Source organism: Syngnathus floridae, chromosome 20, assembly GCF_059516105.1.
Source record: "Syngnathus floridae isolate MCC-2025c chromosome 20, RoL_Sflo_1.0, whole genome shotgun sequence".
Taxonomy (NCBI): domain Eukaryota; kingdom Metazoa; phylum Chordata; class Actinopteri; order Syngnathiformes; family Syngnathidae; genus Syngnathus; species Syngnathus floridae.
In genome coordinates, this window is record NC_142432.1 from 6,561,901 (window position 1) to 6,579,896 (window position 17,996).

At 49.2% G+C, this 17,996-nt stretch overlaps 1 protein-coding gene across 6 annotated transcripts in view; it reads left to right on the plus strand.

Moving 5' to 3' along the window:
* Positions 1-16,866, plus strand: part of pou6f2 (POU class 6 homeobox 2) — a 35,555-nt gene extending 18,689 nt beyond the window's left edge. For 4 of the 6 annotated variants that reach the window (XM_088363877.1, XM_088363878.1, XM_088363881.1 and 1 more), the window contains 6 exons: positions 3,440-3,711; positions 9,705-9,833; positions 11,761-11,970; positions 12,479-12,674; positions 13,775-13,943; positions 14,655-16,866. In XM_088363877.1, the coding sequence (XP_088220003.1) occupies positions 3,440-3,711; positions 9,705-9,833; positions 11,761-11,970; positions 12,479-12,674; positions 13,775-13,943; positions 14,655-15,183 (1,505 nt within the window). In that variant the 3' untranslated portion in view covers positions 15,184-16,866. The remainder of the gene's footprint in view (positions 1-3,439; positions 3,712-9,704; positions 9,834-11,760; positions 11,971-12,478; positions 12,675-13,774; positions 13,944-14,654) is intronic. The other 2 variants (XM_088363880.1, XM_088363879.1) reach the window with 2 other exon arrangements.
* The last annotated feature ends 1,130 nt before the right edge of the window (positions 16,867-17,996 follow it).

The following is a 17,996-nucleotide window of genomic DNA, read 5'->3' on the forward strand; positions in this document are numbered from 1 at the left end:
GTGCATCCCCCGAGACGCAAAATATACGCGTCTCTCTGAAGCTCTCAGCGCCTCACTTGTTGCAAGCGTGCTAATGATTTGTCTTCCACGTGCGGCGTAATTGCGCGCTTGATTGTAGCGCATTATGCTAAACAGCCGGCATCCCCAAGATATTTGTGCCGCTCGCGCAGCCGGCGCGCTTCCTTCTCCACACAAGTTCTTATCGATGTTGAAAAACTCAGAGGTCATTTCAGATCCACCTTCTCCGCTTTCGCGAGTCTGCGGCAGATGGCATCGGAACCCGACCCCCCGCGCTAAAAGCCGTCTGCGGTTACTAATTGCCGATCGGGGCATCGTTAGCTTAATTAATGGGCTGCGATCTGTCCCGGCGAGGGAACCAGGGGGGCGCTTTTATCTGTATCGGCGCGACTTAAAAGGTCCCGGGAGATGGGCTTGGGTCCTGTGGTCGCTATGCCTGCAAGCCCGACTCATCTTATGGTGGACCATCGCTGACTTTGATGACGGGGAAGGAAAAGGCTGCAGTTTGCGCCGAATGATTTCGGCTGCTTAGAAGCCGCGGAAATAAAATTGATCCGATTCACACATCTCGTAACCCGACTGTTGGATGATGCATCGTTGCGGGCGCGAGATTTCATTCAGCGCCGTTGCCCTTTGCTGAACCTGTTGCGAGTCAGCGAGCGGCATTTAGCGCATAAGTAGCGCACGGCTTCATTCATCATACTCAACCGGGCCGCTAAAAAATCCCTATCGGCATCCACGGGGAATCCATTTGCGCGCCGGCTAGCGCATTTGGCCACCACGGCGTCGACCCACGACAATGTCTCAAGACCCTTGCCCAAGGTTCAACGGGAAATGTGCCACTTTGGGTGAAAAGATCATTTTGAGGATTTACCGCAAAATGATGCGAGGGGCCCGTCGGTCGGCGGCCTCGGCTCGAACGGCGTCGCCTGGCTTGCCGCTCGGCGCTGTATTAAAGAGCATTCCTAATCACAGCGGGCTGCTTGTGCGTGTCACTCACGAGGCCGCTTCCACATCAGTCAAGCGCCCGCCGGCGTCAAAGCGCAAACACGCACCCAGCAAAGGGAATCATTAAGGAGACACAAGAATGGAAAGCAAATCCCATTGTTTGGCCTCATTTCAGTCTTTTTTTTTGTTTCCCGGCTTCTTCCCCAAATGCTAACGTGTCCGCCTCTACATTATTGTGCATCTCTGGAAGAAGCTGCCGCTCATGCTTGTTGTCAGCGGGCAAAATTTGGACATCCCCTGCTTGAAATAATCCCCGAGAGAATTGCAATTTAAGGTGAAGCGGCGACTCCTTTTTGCCGAGCGCTAAACGCAGCCCCTCAATCTCTCTCGGCTTTTACTGTCAGTCCAGAGAGCACTCAGTCATCTCTGTGCATCACAACCCCCCCCTCCCCCTCACCCAATATTGATTTTTCCTCCCACTGAAACAGCCGCATGAACATAAATTTTGCATGAGGCTTTTACTCGGGGCCTGCGCGCTTTTGCTCCAACGACACATGAACAGGCGCTAATAACCCGGCCCGGCTCGGCCCGGATTGGCCCAGATAGGCTCTCCCGGACCCCTCACTGGGCACCGTTGTATTACATTTTGTCAACATCTTCCTTGAAATAACCCTGGAGGAGGAGGAGCAAATGTATTCTTTGTCACGAAAGGAGGCGTGGCGTGCCTGTGACTGCACTACGCGTTCCTTCGCCTGACCCTCACAATGGAAACAAAGCATCCGCGGCGAAAGCGTCTGCCGGATTCAAAAGCAAAACTTGTTGAACGTCTCCACTCCTGGTTTGTATTTTCAAGGGCCTCAAAGCTTCTCTCTCGTCTGGAATTTAATGTCATTGCTGGTTAATAAGATTTGTAGCTTTTAACCTTCTCCCGTCACCTTTCATATTTTCTCTCCAAAGAAGTGGAATGAAAGTCGATCTTATTTTGCCGCCCACCCACCGGCGAGGGCCGCGCCACCCACGGAGGTGAAAAGAGCGGTAGGCATTCTCCGCTCCTGTTTGTGAAACATCTCCATTTAAAAATAAAAAGAAGGGTGAGATTCTTTGACTGGCATAACCTCGACAATAATAAAGTCGTCATTTACTACATTTGCTCTCCAAACGTTTCACTTCTACCTTGGAGCGATTCCCAGTTCAGGTTTTACACAATAAGCATTTTGGGAGACGATGGCACTCTTGGCACACCTACTTGTTGAAATTAGGTCAGACTTTAGAGTCACAGCTCCTGCAAGCAAAAAAAAATGGCGCTCTGACTCTTTTTTTCCAAACTTCCCGCCGTTCCCCGCCTTTGTAACAACAGCGGCAATCACACGCTTGAGAAGAACAGTCCGACTCAAATCAGGCCCGAAGGGGAAAATTCTTTCCTATTTTCCAAGTTATTGACGATAATTAGGAAGAAGGAAGCTTCAGGTTTAGCACGGTCACGTCCGAAGATACGATGTGAGACTCGAGCGACCGCAGTCGGGTCGGCGGCGGCGCGTGACGACTCCGTACGTTAGCCGGGCCGCGTCGGCAAACATCAACGCGGCGTCGGCCAATGAAATGCTTTTGCCATTTAACAAGCTGGCCGGCATCTGGCCCGCTCTCCATCACTGCGGCAAACAATTAGCCCAGATGAGGCGCTTTTTGCGGAACTTGGGCGGCGGCAGCGGGTCAGTGGTCCTGACAGTCTTAACAAGATGACAGCGTTTGTAAAGCGCCGGCCGGGCGCTCTTCAGCAATGTCGTTACCTGCGGTGCGGCTCTGATAATGAGGCCACATGGGGCTTCTTCCATATTCCCTCTGTATTTGTTTGCTTTTGCCTCATCCCGCCTTGTTGCGCCTCTCATTTCTGGCCGTAATGGCCCACGCCGGAGGACATTCTTCGCTCGCCTTTGATCTCTCCCGCGCTTTGGCTAATTTGCTGACAGACGCCGCGTCAAACTCGCCTTTTGTCTTCTGCTTTTGTGTTTTGTCTCGGAATTAGAGCGCAGCGTTTTGTCACTGTGGAGGCAAAGAGGGGCCTTTTTTTTCTGGGGTGTCACAGATCATTTTGAAGACTTTCCCACTCATTTGCACGTGGCTCCGTCCTGCGGGAAATTTTCAAAAAATATTTCAACATGGCACCATTATCCAAGTTAATGTTCTGCTCTGGGAAATTGATGCGCCCTTTTTTTCCCGGTGTAATTAAAAGAAAATATCGTGACAATGGAGATGTTTGACTTGGCAGGCAGCAGCTGCTTCGTCTTTGTCCTTCCAACTCGACTAAATTGAGGAACCGAAAAGCCCTCAGGACCTTGTTGTGGCTCCGTGCAATTTGCGTGTGCCTCTAGTGGCGCACTTACATGTCTTCATGCATGTCAATCGCAGGTGTGGGGCTTGTTGCGTGAATAAAAACATCTCACGTTGCCATGTGTTGATTGGACTTTCTCTACAGCTACCTCAACCCTCAACTCGCAATTGCAACACCTGCAGCAGCTGCAACAGATGCACCACCACCACCAGCAGCACCAGCAGCAGCAGCAACAGCACCAGAACCAAGCGTCATCCCAACACCATCACATGACCCCGCCCGGGCATCAGCAGTCATCCGTGCCGTCGCCGGGGTCCGCCTGCTCCTCGGCGTCACCCCCGCCGCCGTCGCACCGGCCCAACCAGTCGCCCGCCCGGAGCCTCCCCTCGCCCGTCACCCCGCCCGTCCCTTTGCCGGTGAGTCTTTCTCAGGATAAAACAATTCTTAATATTTCCTCGACAAGCACCCCTAAGATTTTCCATGTTGCCTAACGTGTTGAGCATGCCCGGGAGGGATTGTGAGGTCATCTCCTCTCCTGTTTTATCAGCCTCTTCATCTTTGTCCATCCATCCATCTGGGCCGTCTGTCTGGCCGTCAGCGTTGCCATGATAATGGCCTATTTTATATCCCGGCGGTTTCATTTCCAGCATGCGCCGGCCGGGGTCGCCTGGCCGTCCCCGCTCACATTCATCAGCGTCAGGCCCCTTATTGGCTTGTGGCGTGAGCTTCTTTATGGGCCGAGATGCGTCGGGCTATTTGTTCCCTCATTTTCGACACCCCCTGCCTTTTGCCACCACCGCCGAGACTTACGGGGGGGGGTGCATGTCTGGAGCTAATGGGCCTCCAACGATGCTATGTTGGAACCTAACACGCTGTATGGTCTCCGTGCCGAATCACTTGAGAAAAACTGAAGACAACACTCTTCTAAGAAAATTCACCGCCACAAGTCACAATGTTATTTTGTAGGCATGTCAATCATGAGCACGCCCGCAAAAATAAGTCACGAGAAGTTCCAAGGATCCCTCTAAGAAAATTCAGCTCCGTCTAACTCAGCTACAAAAAAATAATACGCTTCATGAGTAACCCCACAAATATTTGGTGGTCTGGTTTATCATGAGTAGACCCACAAAAAATCATGCCCCAAACAAGACAAGTCTTCTATTTTGGTCATACAAGCCAAGACAGTCGAAGCTTGGAGTCGAATAGCCCGCCCGCGTACCCGCCCGCCCGCTTTCTATTGAAAATGTCTTGAAAGGAAGCGGCGAGCGTGATTCTGATGACCGGGGACAGAGCTCCCTTGAGAGGAAGCCACATCAGCTATCATTAAGATATTGCCTCAATCAAATAGGATTAGCGTGCGTGTGTGTGTGTGTGTGTGTGTGTGTGCGTGAGCAAGCGTAAAGGCTTTACTTGGATTCTGGGTCAGCGCCGGTCCGGCAAGGACAGGCCGCGGCCTACGGCGACCGCTCAATAGGATTTGAAGGCCCGCTCGGGCAGACGCACGGTCCGCGGAAGCTGATTGGATGGCATTAAGCTCCTTGCTTCATTCACGTAAAGGTTCATCTTTGGACTTGAGGTGGACAAGGTGCTGAGCTGCTCTGATGATGATGTTGAACATTCGGCAGGTTTTTGGCAGCTGCTGAAGTTCGCTTCAAAAATCAAGGAATGTCGGTTTTGGCCGACACAATTTGTTTGAGGTCCGGACTCGTCTTGGCTACTTTCTTGCCTTTCATAAACTACGACAGCTAATTTGCTTCCGCGGCAGCTGGAAAGAGCCGCAGAGGTGACAAATAGACTCGCGAGGTGAGATTAGCAAATGTGCCTAAGTGTGTTAATGTGCCGAACGTGAGAAGCGGTGGCGGCGGCGGGATTTTCAGCCCGCGGCTTGATTGATTGGAGCCACAGGGTTTTCTCCACGCCCGGCGAGCTCGGGGAATTGGCGGCAGGCAGAAGTGCGGCTACGTGGCGGAATTGATCTTAATTAGATCTGAAAGAGCCGCCACAGCAGAACGGGCCCGCCGATTAAAATGAAAAACAGGAGAAATTACCGAACAAATTAATCATAATGTCGGGCTACAGCTGTAAGGTCGGCTGTAATTTGCCACTCCACTGGCTTACATCGGGCCGGCACCGGTAAAGGCGGAGGCGCCGCTGCAGGCGGACATGCTGATCTGTGGAAGCTTAGGTGGGCCGGCCCGCGCCGCCATGACCGTGCTTGTCGCCTTCCCGTCCTCCTTCCCAATTGTCTGCTGCAAATCTCGCTTAATAGCAATTGTTAGCTTAGCTTGTAGTTGTGATCAATTCTTTTTACTTCCGTTTCCCATAATAAATATCAAATATTAGAGAATTGACGACAAAAATATTACCAAACGTGTTTGTTGGTCTCTGCAGGGAGCATAAATGGGCCTTTTGACTTGGTTTGCGAGGAGGTCATTGCTCCGATAAGGTTGCATTAAAAGCTTCTTTGGGATTATTTATTTATTTATTTATTTTTGCTGCCTGGACGGTGCTAGCTCTGCGGTCACTAATGGCCACTAGAAATTACCAGCGGTGGAAGCGGACCCCGCGGGGGACCCCGGCCTCCTCGGCAGAGCCCAGCACTTAGACGGCGTCTGCGGGGGGGCTCGATGTCATAACCCGCCCGGATAATTAAAGAAAGCGCTGTTAGCCGAGCCCCCGTCTCATCACCGGCCGTCTGACCGACAAGAACCTCCGACCCGACTGCAACATCCACGCGGCAAAAAGACATCTCATGTTTTATCTGAATGTCAAAAAAAGAGGAGCTTCCGAAACCAGTTTGGCGTGTTCGCACCCGATGAAAAAAATAAATAAAACCAACTTTGAGTGCACAGGCAAATGAGGGCTGGATCTGGTAATGAGATGAAGTGAAGTTTGTCAATTGCAGCCTGCCCGGCTAATCCCTCATTGCAAGTAAATACAAGTAGCGGAGCCGTCACGGTCAGCTTGCCGCCGGGCCCGGCCGGCCCCTCGTCTTTCAGATGAAGTCTTATTTTCTGCTTCAGTCAACAGTGCGCATTTGGGAGGCTAAATTGCACGCGGCCGCTTGTTACGTAAGGCAATTTTCTGCCTTCTTAAGACCCGCAGCGGCCCGCCCAAAAGCGGCTTCAGGTACTTGGGGGGGTGGGGCGATGTTTCGAGTCCTGTTTGCTGTTGAAGTTTGAATTGTGCCGATCCGTAAAAAAATCAATAAAATCGATTGGTCAGGCTCGATTAATACATGTGTTAGCATAATAGGCCGGTGGCGTCTTTCCAGCGCCTTTATGGCAGTAAACCGAGTGTGTGGAGGGCGCTCGGCCGGAGACAAAGGGGGAGGATGCAGGGGGGGGTGGGAGGTGAGGAAAGATGAGCAGTGTGAGACAGCAAGGCCTCCGACGGGCCGCCGCGCTTGGCAGCCGCTGACCTTGGCCGCCACGGCGCTCCTCGCCAGGGGCTTCTAATGAAGGCTGATTGTCAGCCTGCTGAAAAAGAAAGAGAGAAGAGGTAATTGCAGCACTTGCCCCCCCCCTCCCCTCGGATGTTGGGGTGCAGTCGGCAGCCGAGACAGAGGTGGTCTGGTAAATTGTGGAGGAGGAAGGTAGGAGGTAGACAGACCCCCGGGTTGTAATTAACCCCCGTGGAGAGCGGACAGGGAGAATTTTGAACTTCAGATTTGGGTTGCCTTAAATTTCATTGCAAGCGGTGGCGTCCATTTTGGCGTTTCCTCAACGTCGAAAAAAGCGAAAAGCGGAGCGGTCGATACAACTACCCATGTAAATGTCATCAATTCATCCGAGGACGACTCCACCGTTCGTATTTTTGTCCCAGCCCGAGAGGGCGGGCGAATGATCGATCCGGGCGCGGCGGCGAGCCCCCCGGCAGTCGTCGCCATTCGTCTTTGGGGCGGGCGCTCGGTCGCTGACACATGACAACTCCTCCATTTCTCTTCATTAGCCGCATTTTTTTTTTTTTTTTTTTTTGGAGAGCACCCGGCCAGCCAAGAGTCATCACTTACCTTTATTGTGTTTATGGAGACGCGCCGCGGCTGACCCTCCCCATATTAAATTGACAACATCAAAAGATCACTGGACATTGATTAGCGGGATATTAAAGTCATTCAAAGGCTATATTGAGATGTCAGAGCGCACACAAGACATTTTGCGCTCAGCGCGCTTCAAAAGGGATCCTCCAAATGAAATCAAAGAAAAGTTTGATGACATCTGAAATATTTGCTGACCTTTGGGAAGTCATGACTGCATGTTTGTCTCCATGAGTTGCTCCACAGTTGGTGTTCAAATATTCTTTCCTTCTAAAAGCTCCCATTTTAACGCTATCATAATAAATGCTATTGACATGCTAATGCTAACGCTTCCCATCCGTAGTTGTACGGAGTGTTAGCATTAACATGTCAATTGCACCAAATGTGTCTTTGAATCTCTTTGAGGTGGCTAAATCTCATCGATCATTCGTCGGCCATCAAAAAAAATCTGAGCGGAAGCTGGTGTAAAAGCGGAGAAAACACATCCAGAAAGAGTCCCAATTATCAGAAAAGGGGCCGAGGGGGATTTAATGGCATGATTAAAGGCGTGCTTAATTCCGCTGGGCGGTAACGAGTGGCGAGATTGACGGCCGCCGCCCGACACTCCATCACCGCTTTATCGTCGCCTTGGACGATTTCACGACTCTGCTCCGCCTTCATTTGCATCACACCTCGTTAGACGCCTCCATTTGGCCGCGCCTTAATGCCTTTTATTTGACGGCGCCTTAACTCGCTGTCACTCAAACGTCTCCGATGACATCACTCCCTCCGGCCGTTTGTCCTTCTGCAATGTGGGAGGTGCATTTTACTGGATGTCTTGTTTTTTAGTTCCTCACTATTGGACATCCGTCCATGGGGGGGGGATGTTGGCAGCCAGCAGGCTTTATTTTTCGCAAGGTGTGCAGCAGAAGCCCAGCGGTGGGCAACAGATGGCCCAGTGCGGAGGTGTTTGCGAGGGCCTAATGGCATTTTGATGTTTAAGCACCGAAGGGCGCGAGGGAAGAGTCGGCCTGGCGGCGGCGTGTGTGCGCTCTCGTGTCACACTTGATGACATCAAGCGTGTGGGGAGGAACTTGCATGTTGGAGGCGCAACTTTGTCCTATTGTGACAACGCGGCCCTTATTCCTGCCGGGGACGACGCTCGGCGCCGTATGAGCTCTTTGCACTCACAAGAAAAGCCGCCGTCACACTTACAAGAACGTCACAATCAAGAACACGACAGGACAAAAGTGCTTTCTTTCTTTTTTTTTCACCCCGGTTGCTAATAAAAGTCAGCGTAGCATTTTGTTCCCTAAATTTGGGAAAAAAAGTGAACAAAAGGAAAAGTTAAAACAACAACAGTAAACGGCATTTTCTTTGTTTCAAAAATTTTCAGCGGGGGGTCTGCTAGCGTGGCTACGCTTGGCAGCGGGGCGACTTTTCCCCCCGTTTGAGCGATTACACGCGCCGGGCGAGCCTCCCTCCGGCTAAAACAAAAGTCTCAGCACGCCGCACTTTGCGGCGATTACAGCCAAACGTGCATTTAGCCTGGCGTAGCCTCTCATATTGCGCCGCCAAGAAAATGAAAGCTTTGGCTCAAACCGCAAAAGCATAGAGCTAGCGTAAAGACGCCAACCAACAAACGGTTGTTGATCTGCTCCAACAATCAGCGCCAAGGCTCGGCCGGGCCTGTCATTTGCTCCCTCCCGTCGAGGAGTCGCCGTGGCGGAAAATGGCCTGTTTAGCTCTGGAAACGCTCATGCGGGCTTTTCAGGCCCATTTAACCCAACAGGAAGGAGAGGTGTTATCGACGAGGTTTCCAATCAAGATGCCTCGCTGTGTAATTGGCTGTTAACACAAAAATAAACACGCATTTTGCCGTCAGAACTTTGAAGGCTTTTTCTGAACATATTCAACTTGTATCTCAACTCGTACAAGTGACTCGAAATACAAGCACGTGTTTGAGACGTCCTCAAGATGAGCTCTGCCAAAACGCAGTCCGCTGGGAAGACGACATAAAAAGACAATAAAGGAAGAAAAAGACTTTGTGGGCAATATCAATCACGGCCAATTTGAGGGGAGCTGCCGACATGAAATATGATTTCATAAGACAAATGCCGTGTCATTCTTAATGTGCTTAACCTTTACTGTCAATGAAAAAGTATTGATTTCCTCCCCCCGCCTCTCCCTTATCATTAGATTTGAGAAAGTGTAATAATAATGTACGGCGCTGGGCCTTAGCTAACACGATGATCTTCGGATTGGAAGCCCGCCGTGCACGCCAGGACAAGCGGGCCGCTCTTGCCCCAATTTTACCTCTGCGCCACTGAGCGCGCAAACGCTACATTTAGAAACTTGTGGCTGTTTTTAATCTCGTGCTTGTATTTCCGACAGCCGCTGAACCCTCTTGCCAGCCAGGCGGCGGCAGCGGCGGCCATGGCAGCCGGCTCGCAGGTGTTCGGCAACGCTCTGTCCAACCTGCAAGGAGGCGGCGGGCAGCTGGTGACCAACGCGCAAGGACAGGTGAGCGCCAAACAAAAGCTCCTCTTCCTCCTTCTGGTTGCTAGGCGCACAAAAAACGCTGAGCTGGTCGAATTCACAATTGCCGGACGCTTGAATGATGACGCTTGTCATGGCCAAGTCCCGGCAAATGAATCATCTTGTTGCAGGCAAATGTGTGAGTTTGACGGACGGACAGATGTTGACTTGATGGCACTGTAGTCAAGCGGGTTTTTTTTGGCTTTTTTTTTTTCTCCGTCCAAAGAAGCCACCAAGCGTGTTCGGTGGGAGCAATGATGCGGCGTTTAACTCACCGCCCGGGCTCACGCCTGCTCTTGATGCTAAACGCAGCTAATGAGACAGTATGGACTCAAGTGGTTTCCAAAGGCGCCGGCGGCGCCGACCCATGTCGACGCGGCGCGTGGCACTGCGCCGCGCTGTGCGCTTTGCTAGTGTCTTGGGCCGGGCTGACGGTGCCTGACATAATCAGGTCAGCGAGACGGTCAAAGCCCCGGGCTGCAGCCTTTGCTCCCCGACCGACTCATTATTCGCCGGCATTATTCAGACAGAAAGGGACGTAGGGGGGGAGGGGGTGGGCACTCACACCACGGCTGCTTACAAGCAGGATGAAGCACGAGGAAAACAAACAGCCAAAACCTCCTCCTCATATGGAGGAGGGAGAAGCCAGCTTTAAAAAAAAAAAAAAAAAAATGTCAGCACATTTTTCCTCCCCATCTTTTATTTCTAGCTCTATCTCATATATTTCAGAATAATTAATTCAACCTTTTGCACATGACGAAGAAGCGGAGGTTATGGAGAAGAAAGATCAACATTGCGTTAGGTGACGTTTGGTGAACGCGAGTCGGCGAGGCCCCCGGAGTGTCATCAGAAGAAGATTCCAAAGCAAGCTGTCGCCCGCCCGCCCTTTTTATGATGCTTACGGAACAAGCACTTAGCGCCACGACCGCCATGAATAATTGAGCGGAACAAGTTACCCCCGCCGCGCCACGCCAGCATGCAAAGCGGGGAGCTCGTCGAGGAAGGGAGGGGGGGCAATAAAATATGCTAAGTGGCAGGACGAGAACACGAGCCGGGAGAGCGAAATTATCTGCGGCCTAATGTGAAGCAACGCAGCCAAATGAGGCGTGGCGGGGATGAATTACAGATTACCGGCCCGCCTTGCTCGCGACGATCCCCCCGATTATGTCAAAGCGATGTTGCCGGGGGGTGGCGACGTGGGGGGCGGGGCCACACGCATCGCAGGAGCCATGCAATGCTAACAGTTTAGACGAGTTAAATGAGGCTCCACGGGCAAGAATTGAAAAGCAAACAATTGAGCTGAAGTCAAATATTTAATCAAGCGGATCCTTGAGATAAGAGCGACCTGACTTAAGAGTTTTCGTCTATTTTTTTTTTTTGTTTTGACTTGTGTAAACTTGGGATATGACGAAGACAAAAAAGGTCTTGTTGTCCTTGTCAACCATCTTTGAAAATGGATTTCTTGATGAGTTGAGGTCTTGGCCGACTCCTGGACCGGGATCATGTGGCAGTTGTGCCTAACGGGGGGGGGGCAGATTGAACAACCTTCATCCGTGCATTGACACTCAACACTTGCGTTTGCCCTTCCTGATTACAAGAACACAGGATGAAGGTGTGAGGGTGGGGGGGCAATAGCCCCCCCCACGAGAGCCCTCTTTGTTTTTATCTGCTCTCAGTAGAGACACACAAAGACACTTGAACACACTCAGACACTTGTGGTCACGCATGCAAGCGCTCACGCTGCATGATGTCTAACGCAGGCAATGGTGTGCACCAGCTCACACACACACACAAACACACACGCAGGTACTCGGTGTTGACCTTTGCTGCCAGCAGTCCACTCTGGCCTCGCTTGCTTTTGTCTGTACGAGCAACATTCGGAAGACATTCAAAGCTGCTCCCCCCGTTTCAGATCATCGGAACCATCCCTCTGATGGCAAACTCGGCTGGTCCGTGCGGCCAATCGGGAACCGGCAACGCGACGCTGCAGGTGCCGCCCATCACGCCGCAGCTGCTGACCAACGCACAAGGGCAGATCATCGCCACGGTGATCGGCAATCAGATCCTGCCCGTCATCAACACGCAGGGCATCACGCTGTCGCCCATCAAGCCCGGCCAGCAGGTGGGCCACCTGAAAAGTTGCCCGTCGCTCTCCATGAACGCTTGTAAAATAATGTTTAGCGGCGGCCGGCTCTGCATTTAAAAGCCTCGACGCTCGCTCGCACCAATCATTTACGCCTGTCAGGAACACGCGCTCGAGCATATTTCCACTCAAGCTGGATAATTCTCTCGGCTCGGCTGTTGACTAGCGCGAGCAAACACGTAGCAGCCCGAAAGTAATGAATAGGCGGCGAGATGACAAGGCGCCCGCCCGTCTTGATGTTGTAAAAGCGCAGCCGGCAGAAGAGTACATCCATGTCGCTATTGTGCCAGCGCGGCGTAGCCGTCAGGAATTAGCATTTGATTCCAGGAGCCAGCCACAACAACAAACACGCTACTTCCTACAAAAGTCAAAAGCAGGACGTCAAAAGCGCCAAACTCGCTTTGCTGCGAAGTGGCAAATTTCATCACTGTTGATTTTGCTCACTGCTTGAAACAGTTCACCTGAAGTTTTTTTTTTGGTTTCTCAGCAGGGTGCGTGCGGCCCAGCTTCCTCCGGCTCCTCCTCCTCGTCCTCCCTGTCGTCTTCGTCCTGCTCATCGTCATCCTCGCAGCCCGGCCTGCTCCACCTGGCCCACCGACACAGCCCGCTTCACCGGCCCTCCTCTTCCTCCTCCACCTCCCCCTCCTCTTCCTCGGCGCTCAGTGTGGGACAACTCGTCAGCAGTAAGTATGGAGGAAGTCTAAACAACCCCCCTACCACCAAAAATAAAAAATAACAAAGAATAATTTACTGTGCAAAATGCAAATTTTAAAACCATTTTGTTTACTTTTATTTTTCCACTATACGTCAATCGTAATTTAGATTTAAAAAGAACAAACAGAAGATTTGAATCAAGATGGCGGCCCCATGGATTTTTGCCTTAAACACGCTTGGAGGATTCTTTTAATAATTTATTGATAATGACCACGATGAATAATTGACAGGCGGCAGCAGCTTTGCTTGGCAAAGCTGGATGCCAGAGCGCGCCTGTCGTCCGCCGTCAATTTGTCTCATTAGCGCGCGCTGCGCCGCGCCGCAACTTTTTGTCTCTTTCTTGTCGGCAGCCGCGCGAGTCGTTCCACTCGGGCGCTCGTTTCTGACAACTCGCGTTGGAATCACTCGGGTTTTGTTGCTTTTGTTTATTATGGGGCTTCAATTGGAAGAGATTACTATTGAGGACGTTCTTTTAATTAGGGGCGCATCTTGGGAGGGCAACTGTTTATTCAATTTTTACTCATGAAAATAATAGAATTACAATAAAATATTTTTAAAAATCTGCTTTTCAAAGTAGATTTAAATAATATTTTTTTGCTAAATGCTTTATATTTTAAGTGTGGAAAGTAAATTTCAAACAAATATTTTATCCTATATTATCATAGATTTCAAACATGTGTATGGTATTATTAGCTTGAGTTATTTATTCTTTGTTTTTTATATTGGAAGAGTTTAATTAAACATTCATGTTATTTTTTGATGTATTACAACATATATTTAAGATTTCTTCATTATTATTATTGACCTATCAACTGTGTTAAAAAACTAAAACCAAAATTAGCACAATTATTATTGTGTAAAATGCAAAATCTTGGTGTGAAAACATGCACAAAAAATTCATAAGAAATTTATAAAATTTTAGTAAAAATGCCATAAAAGGAAATAAAGTGTCCGTTGTCTTAGACTAAATGCAAAGAAAAAAAGTGGTTTATTTTAGTGACTGCTTTTGTGTTATCCATAAACGGCACTTTGTCATTTATTAAGAAGGTAACAAAATTGTGCTCGTCAGAACCCGGCACGGCCCCGAGCGAGGTGGACGGCGTCAACCTGGAGGAGATTCGCGAGTTCGCCAAAGCCTTCAAGATCCGACGCCTGTCGCTGGGCCTGACACAGACTCAGGTGGGGCAGGCCCTCAGCGCCGCCGAGGGGCCCGCCTACAGCCAGTCCGCCATCTGCAGGTGAGCGGCGCCAAATCGTCCTCCGCGCCCGTCCTTCAATTGGCCTTGGCTTTGCGTCATCAGGAGAGCATCCGTTTTTCACGACTCATCACCTGCTCTATATTTTCACCGTGCCACATTGGACAACCTTTAAAAATTTCAGCGCGTCAACATCAGACGGCCGATAAAATGTGAAACGCCCCACACTAACACACACACACACACACACACACACACACACACACACACACACACACGCGGCTCCCGCTTCCTTCTGCTCCTCCTCATGTCAAACAGTCCCAGCATGCATTATTAACAAGCAGGCATAATTGAAATATTTATAACATACATTAAAAGCCATTAGCTTGAAAAATAAACACGTGTGTGCGTGTCAAGCGGATGTTAACTCTCTTTTGGTTAACATGGGAGGAGGGCGGGCTGAGCGATGTCCCGCCCCCTCACTAAGAAATCATTATTTCCCTTCAAAATATAAAATAAATTTCATGTTGTGATTCCAAAGGAACATTCTGCTGATTGTTTCAAGCTGCCGTTGATCGCTTTGAACAAAAGTAGTTGGTCGGCGTTCGGGGACAACATTTTGTTTGAAATAGACGTGCTGTGACACTTCCTGGGCCAGTGGAGTTTTTTTTGTTTTGTTTTTTTTGTTTTTTTTTGGGTGGGGCGACGGGCAGCTTTTGAGTAAGCTTGTTTTTTTTTCTCGACTCTCCCCAGACACACCATCCTGAGAAGCCACTTTTTCCTACCGCAGGAAGCCCAAGAGAGCACGATAGCTAGCAGTCTGACAGGCAAACTGAACCCTGGCCTTTTATATCCTGCCAGGTTTGAGAAGTTGGACATCACCCCTAAAAGCGCCCAGAAGATTAAGCCGGTTCTGGAGCGCTGGATGGCGGAGGCTGAGGCCCGCCACCGCTCGGGCATGCAGAACCTGAGCGACTTTATCGGCAGCGAGCCTTCCAAAAAGCGCAAGCGGCGCACCTCGTTCACGCCGCAGGCTTTGGAGATCCTCAACAGCCACTTTGAGAAGAACACGCACCCGTCGGGACAGGAAATGACAGAGATCGCCGAGAAGCTCAACTATGACCGCGAGGTGGTGCGCGTCTGGTTCTGCAACAAGCGCCAGGCGCTCAAGAACACCATCAAGCGCCTCAAGCAGCCCGACAACGGTGGCTGCGGGGGGGCCGTCCTGCCGCCGCCGCCCCCCCTGGACCTCGCCGACCCGCTCCGTGACATCCCCAAATGAAAATCCCTCGCTCCCAGCCAAAAAACTCAATGTCGTCGTCGTGATTCTCACTCAACCAAAAACAAGGCCGTGAATGAGATGTGAGGAGAGATATGAGGAGAGATGTGAGGAGAGATGCTCGGCGGTGCCTCGACTTACGACGCGGCGCTCGGTGGCTTTTTTTCCCGCCAAAATTGGACTGAATGACTGTCAGCCTTTTTCACAGCATCCAAGCATTTGGAGGACCCACAAAATTCTATTAGGACCTATACGGTGGAGCCCCCCGACCCCCTTTGCGGAGTCACCTATTCGCTGCCAAGCCCAGGTTTTTTTTTTTTTGTGGTCAGAGTTAGGGAGCTCGTAAATCAAGGTACCACTGTACAAACAGGTCAAACCAATTGTGAGAGGCCGGGGGAGAACATACCAAATGAAAACACTATTTACCAAAGTATGAAATACTTTTCTAATGTGCATTTTTACATTTGTACCCGCAGACGCGAGGAAGCCAAAAGTGACACTTTTTTTTTCCTTCTCCCTTCTTTCCGTGTACATACCGAATGCCGTGGCGATCGCAGGCCAATTCCATCAGGATGGCAACGTTAATCATCAAGATGTTTCTTTTTTTTTGACTTTGTACAACTTTGACAGCCGTTTTTAAACCACGCGCACGATGAGGATGATCACGGTGATGATTATGATGGTGGTGCGTTGCCAAAGCCTGATAGCCAAAGAACACGAGAGACTTTTTCCAGCTCAAGGACTTTTTCCCGATCGGCTCACTTTTAACACCAAAAAAAAACAGCCCAAAAATGACTAATAAAGCCTATAGAACAAAAAAAAGTCACGTCAAGCCATGTAAATGTCAGCAATGTTTGCATGTCACGCTTCTCTCTACATGCGGTAGCAGCCTCGCCCCCTCCCCCTCCTGAAAGCCCCCGAAATAAACTGGTCAAGAAAAGCCCTTTAATGTGATGACAAGGCTGACTGACCTTTGACCTTTGACTTTACATATATATATAAAACTATATATATGCAGGGTTGAGTGTTTTTGTTCTATTTTGCTTTTTTTGCAAAGTGGGCCGGACCAAAGCTGTCGACTTGTTATGCACATTGTATAGAAACGTTTTCACCACCTTGACAATCTTGCCGCCCACCCCCCCCAAAAAAAAAACTCTTCAAAAGGGAAGACGTGTACAGACGACAACGGCGCCCGCCACCTTTACCTCACTTTGATTGCGTGCTTGCTTTATTGGTGTCGCTCATACGCAACGTTTGTAAACTATCATCTGCCAAATGTTACTTCATTTTATTTATTTATTTATTTATTTATTTATTTATTTATTTATTTATTTATTCAACCAACTCGAGAACCAAAGCTCAAACATTCTGCAGAGGTTAATTTTTTGTTTTTGTCCTTTTAAATCATGCTAATGAAGTGTATTTAATCCATGATGGAGCAATATCTGTTTTGGTCATTTACCATACAGCAGTTTTTTTTTTTCAGGGTTTTTTTATTTCTAAAAATGAAGAAAAACAAAGAAAAGCTTCGAGACTGTCTACTCTGACTCGCACCATAACGTGAGGAAAAAAACAATTGTTTGACATTAAGGTGCCTGTCTTTTTGTTTGTTCATTTTCTTCATATAAAGTGTGCGCAGTTTTTATTTATTTATTTGAGAATCATTAAAATGAAATTATTGCACAATTTTGCAAAGTTTTATGATGATTGTTGTTTATTTTACATACATATTTTTTCCAATTTATCAAGTTACGTACGTCAAAATCGTCAAGACATTTCTTTGCCAATACAGCTTTATACAGGTCAACAGAAAAAGTGTTTTCAACAACTTGGAGTGTAAATATTCTTCAAGAAAAAAAAAAACATTGCGTCTTTCATAAGCTGCACAAATGGAGCGTTTAGTAAAAGCAGAATTCAAATGACCTCGCCGCCTCTTTCAATCACCCCCGGCAAGCCTATAGGAGGCCACGGAGGGGCTGCTTGCTGACAAATGCAAAACAAATATATATTTTTTTTTGCACAGAGGGGGTCAGCGCAGACGTGCGGCCTCTCGTCGACAACCGGCAAACAAGCACAAGAGCCAAGAAAAGAAAAGTGAAGGGAGCCTTTTGAAAGCAAACTCCAAAGTTTGACACCTTATTGGCTCTCCTGTCCGCCGTGACGCCTTTGAAGACGAAAGGAGGAAACTAGTAAATAATAAAATCATCCTCATACAAAAAATAAAAAAAGCATAGAGAGCAGATCCATTATTAATAAGAAGACGGATGCTTTTTTGGTCTTTGAGGAGGATTTCAACTCTGTTGGCAGACGTGTTGTGATGTTCTTTTGTTTGGCTTTTTAATTGCGCTGGCCGATGAAGATTGGCGGCACGCCTGTCCGCGTACTTGCTGAAGAAGGAAAACAACGTGGCGCCGCTATGCTAGTCGGCTTTGTCTTTTCGACAAGACTAGAAAGCTTCCACAACTACACATTCAGTGTGTGATGTTAAACATTAGCCGCCGGATGAGTGAATCATCCGCAACGCCGAAGGTAATTGCGCTGACACGAGCCGCTAGCTCAAGGGGGAATGCGGCTCGAGTTTGTGTCCTCGAAACACTTGAAAAGTTGCATTTAATGTAAACACGACAGCAATCATAGCGACATGTCGTCCTTGAGCTTAACTTGAAAAAGTGGCACTTGAAGAGGCTTCTTAATATTTCAAATCATCACAGTGCCACCAAAATGCAACAAACTTTGAACTTTTATTGACCTTGGAATATCCTGCGAGTTTATTTATCTTTTATAAAATATGAATTTAATCTCAAGAGTTTTAACAT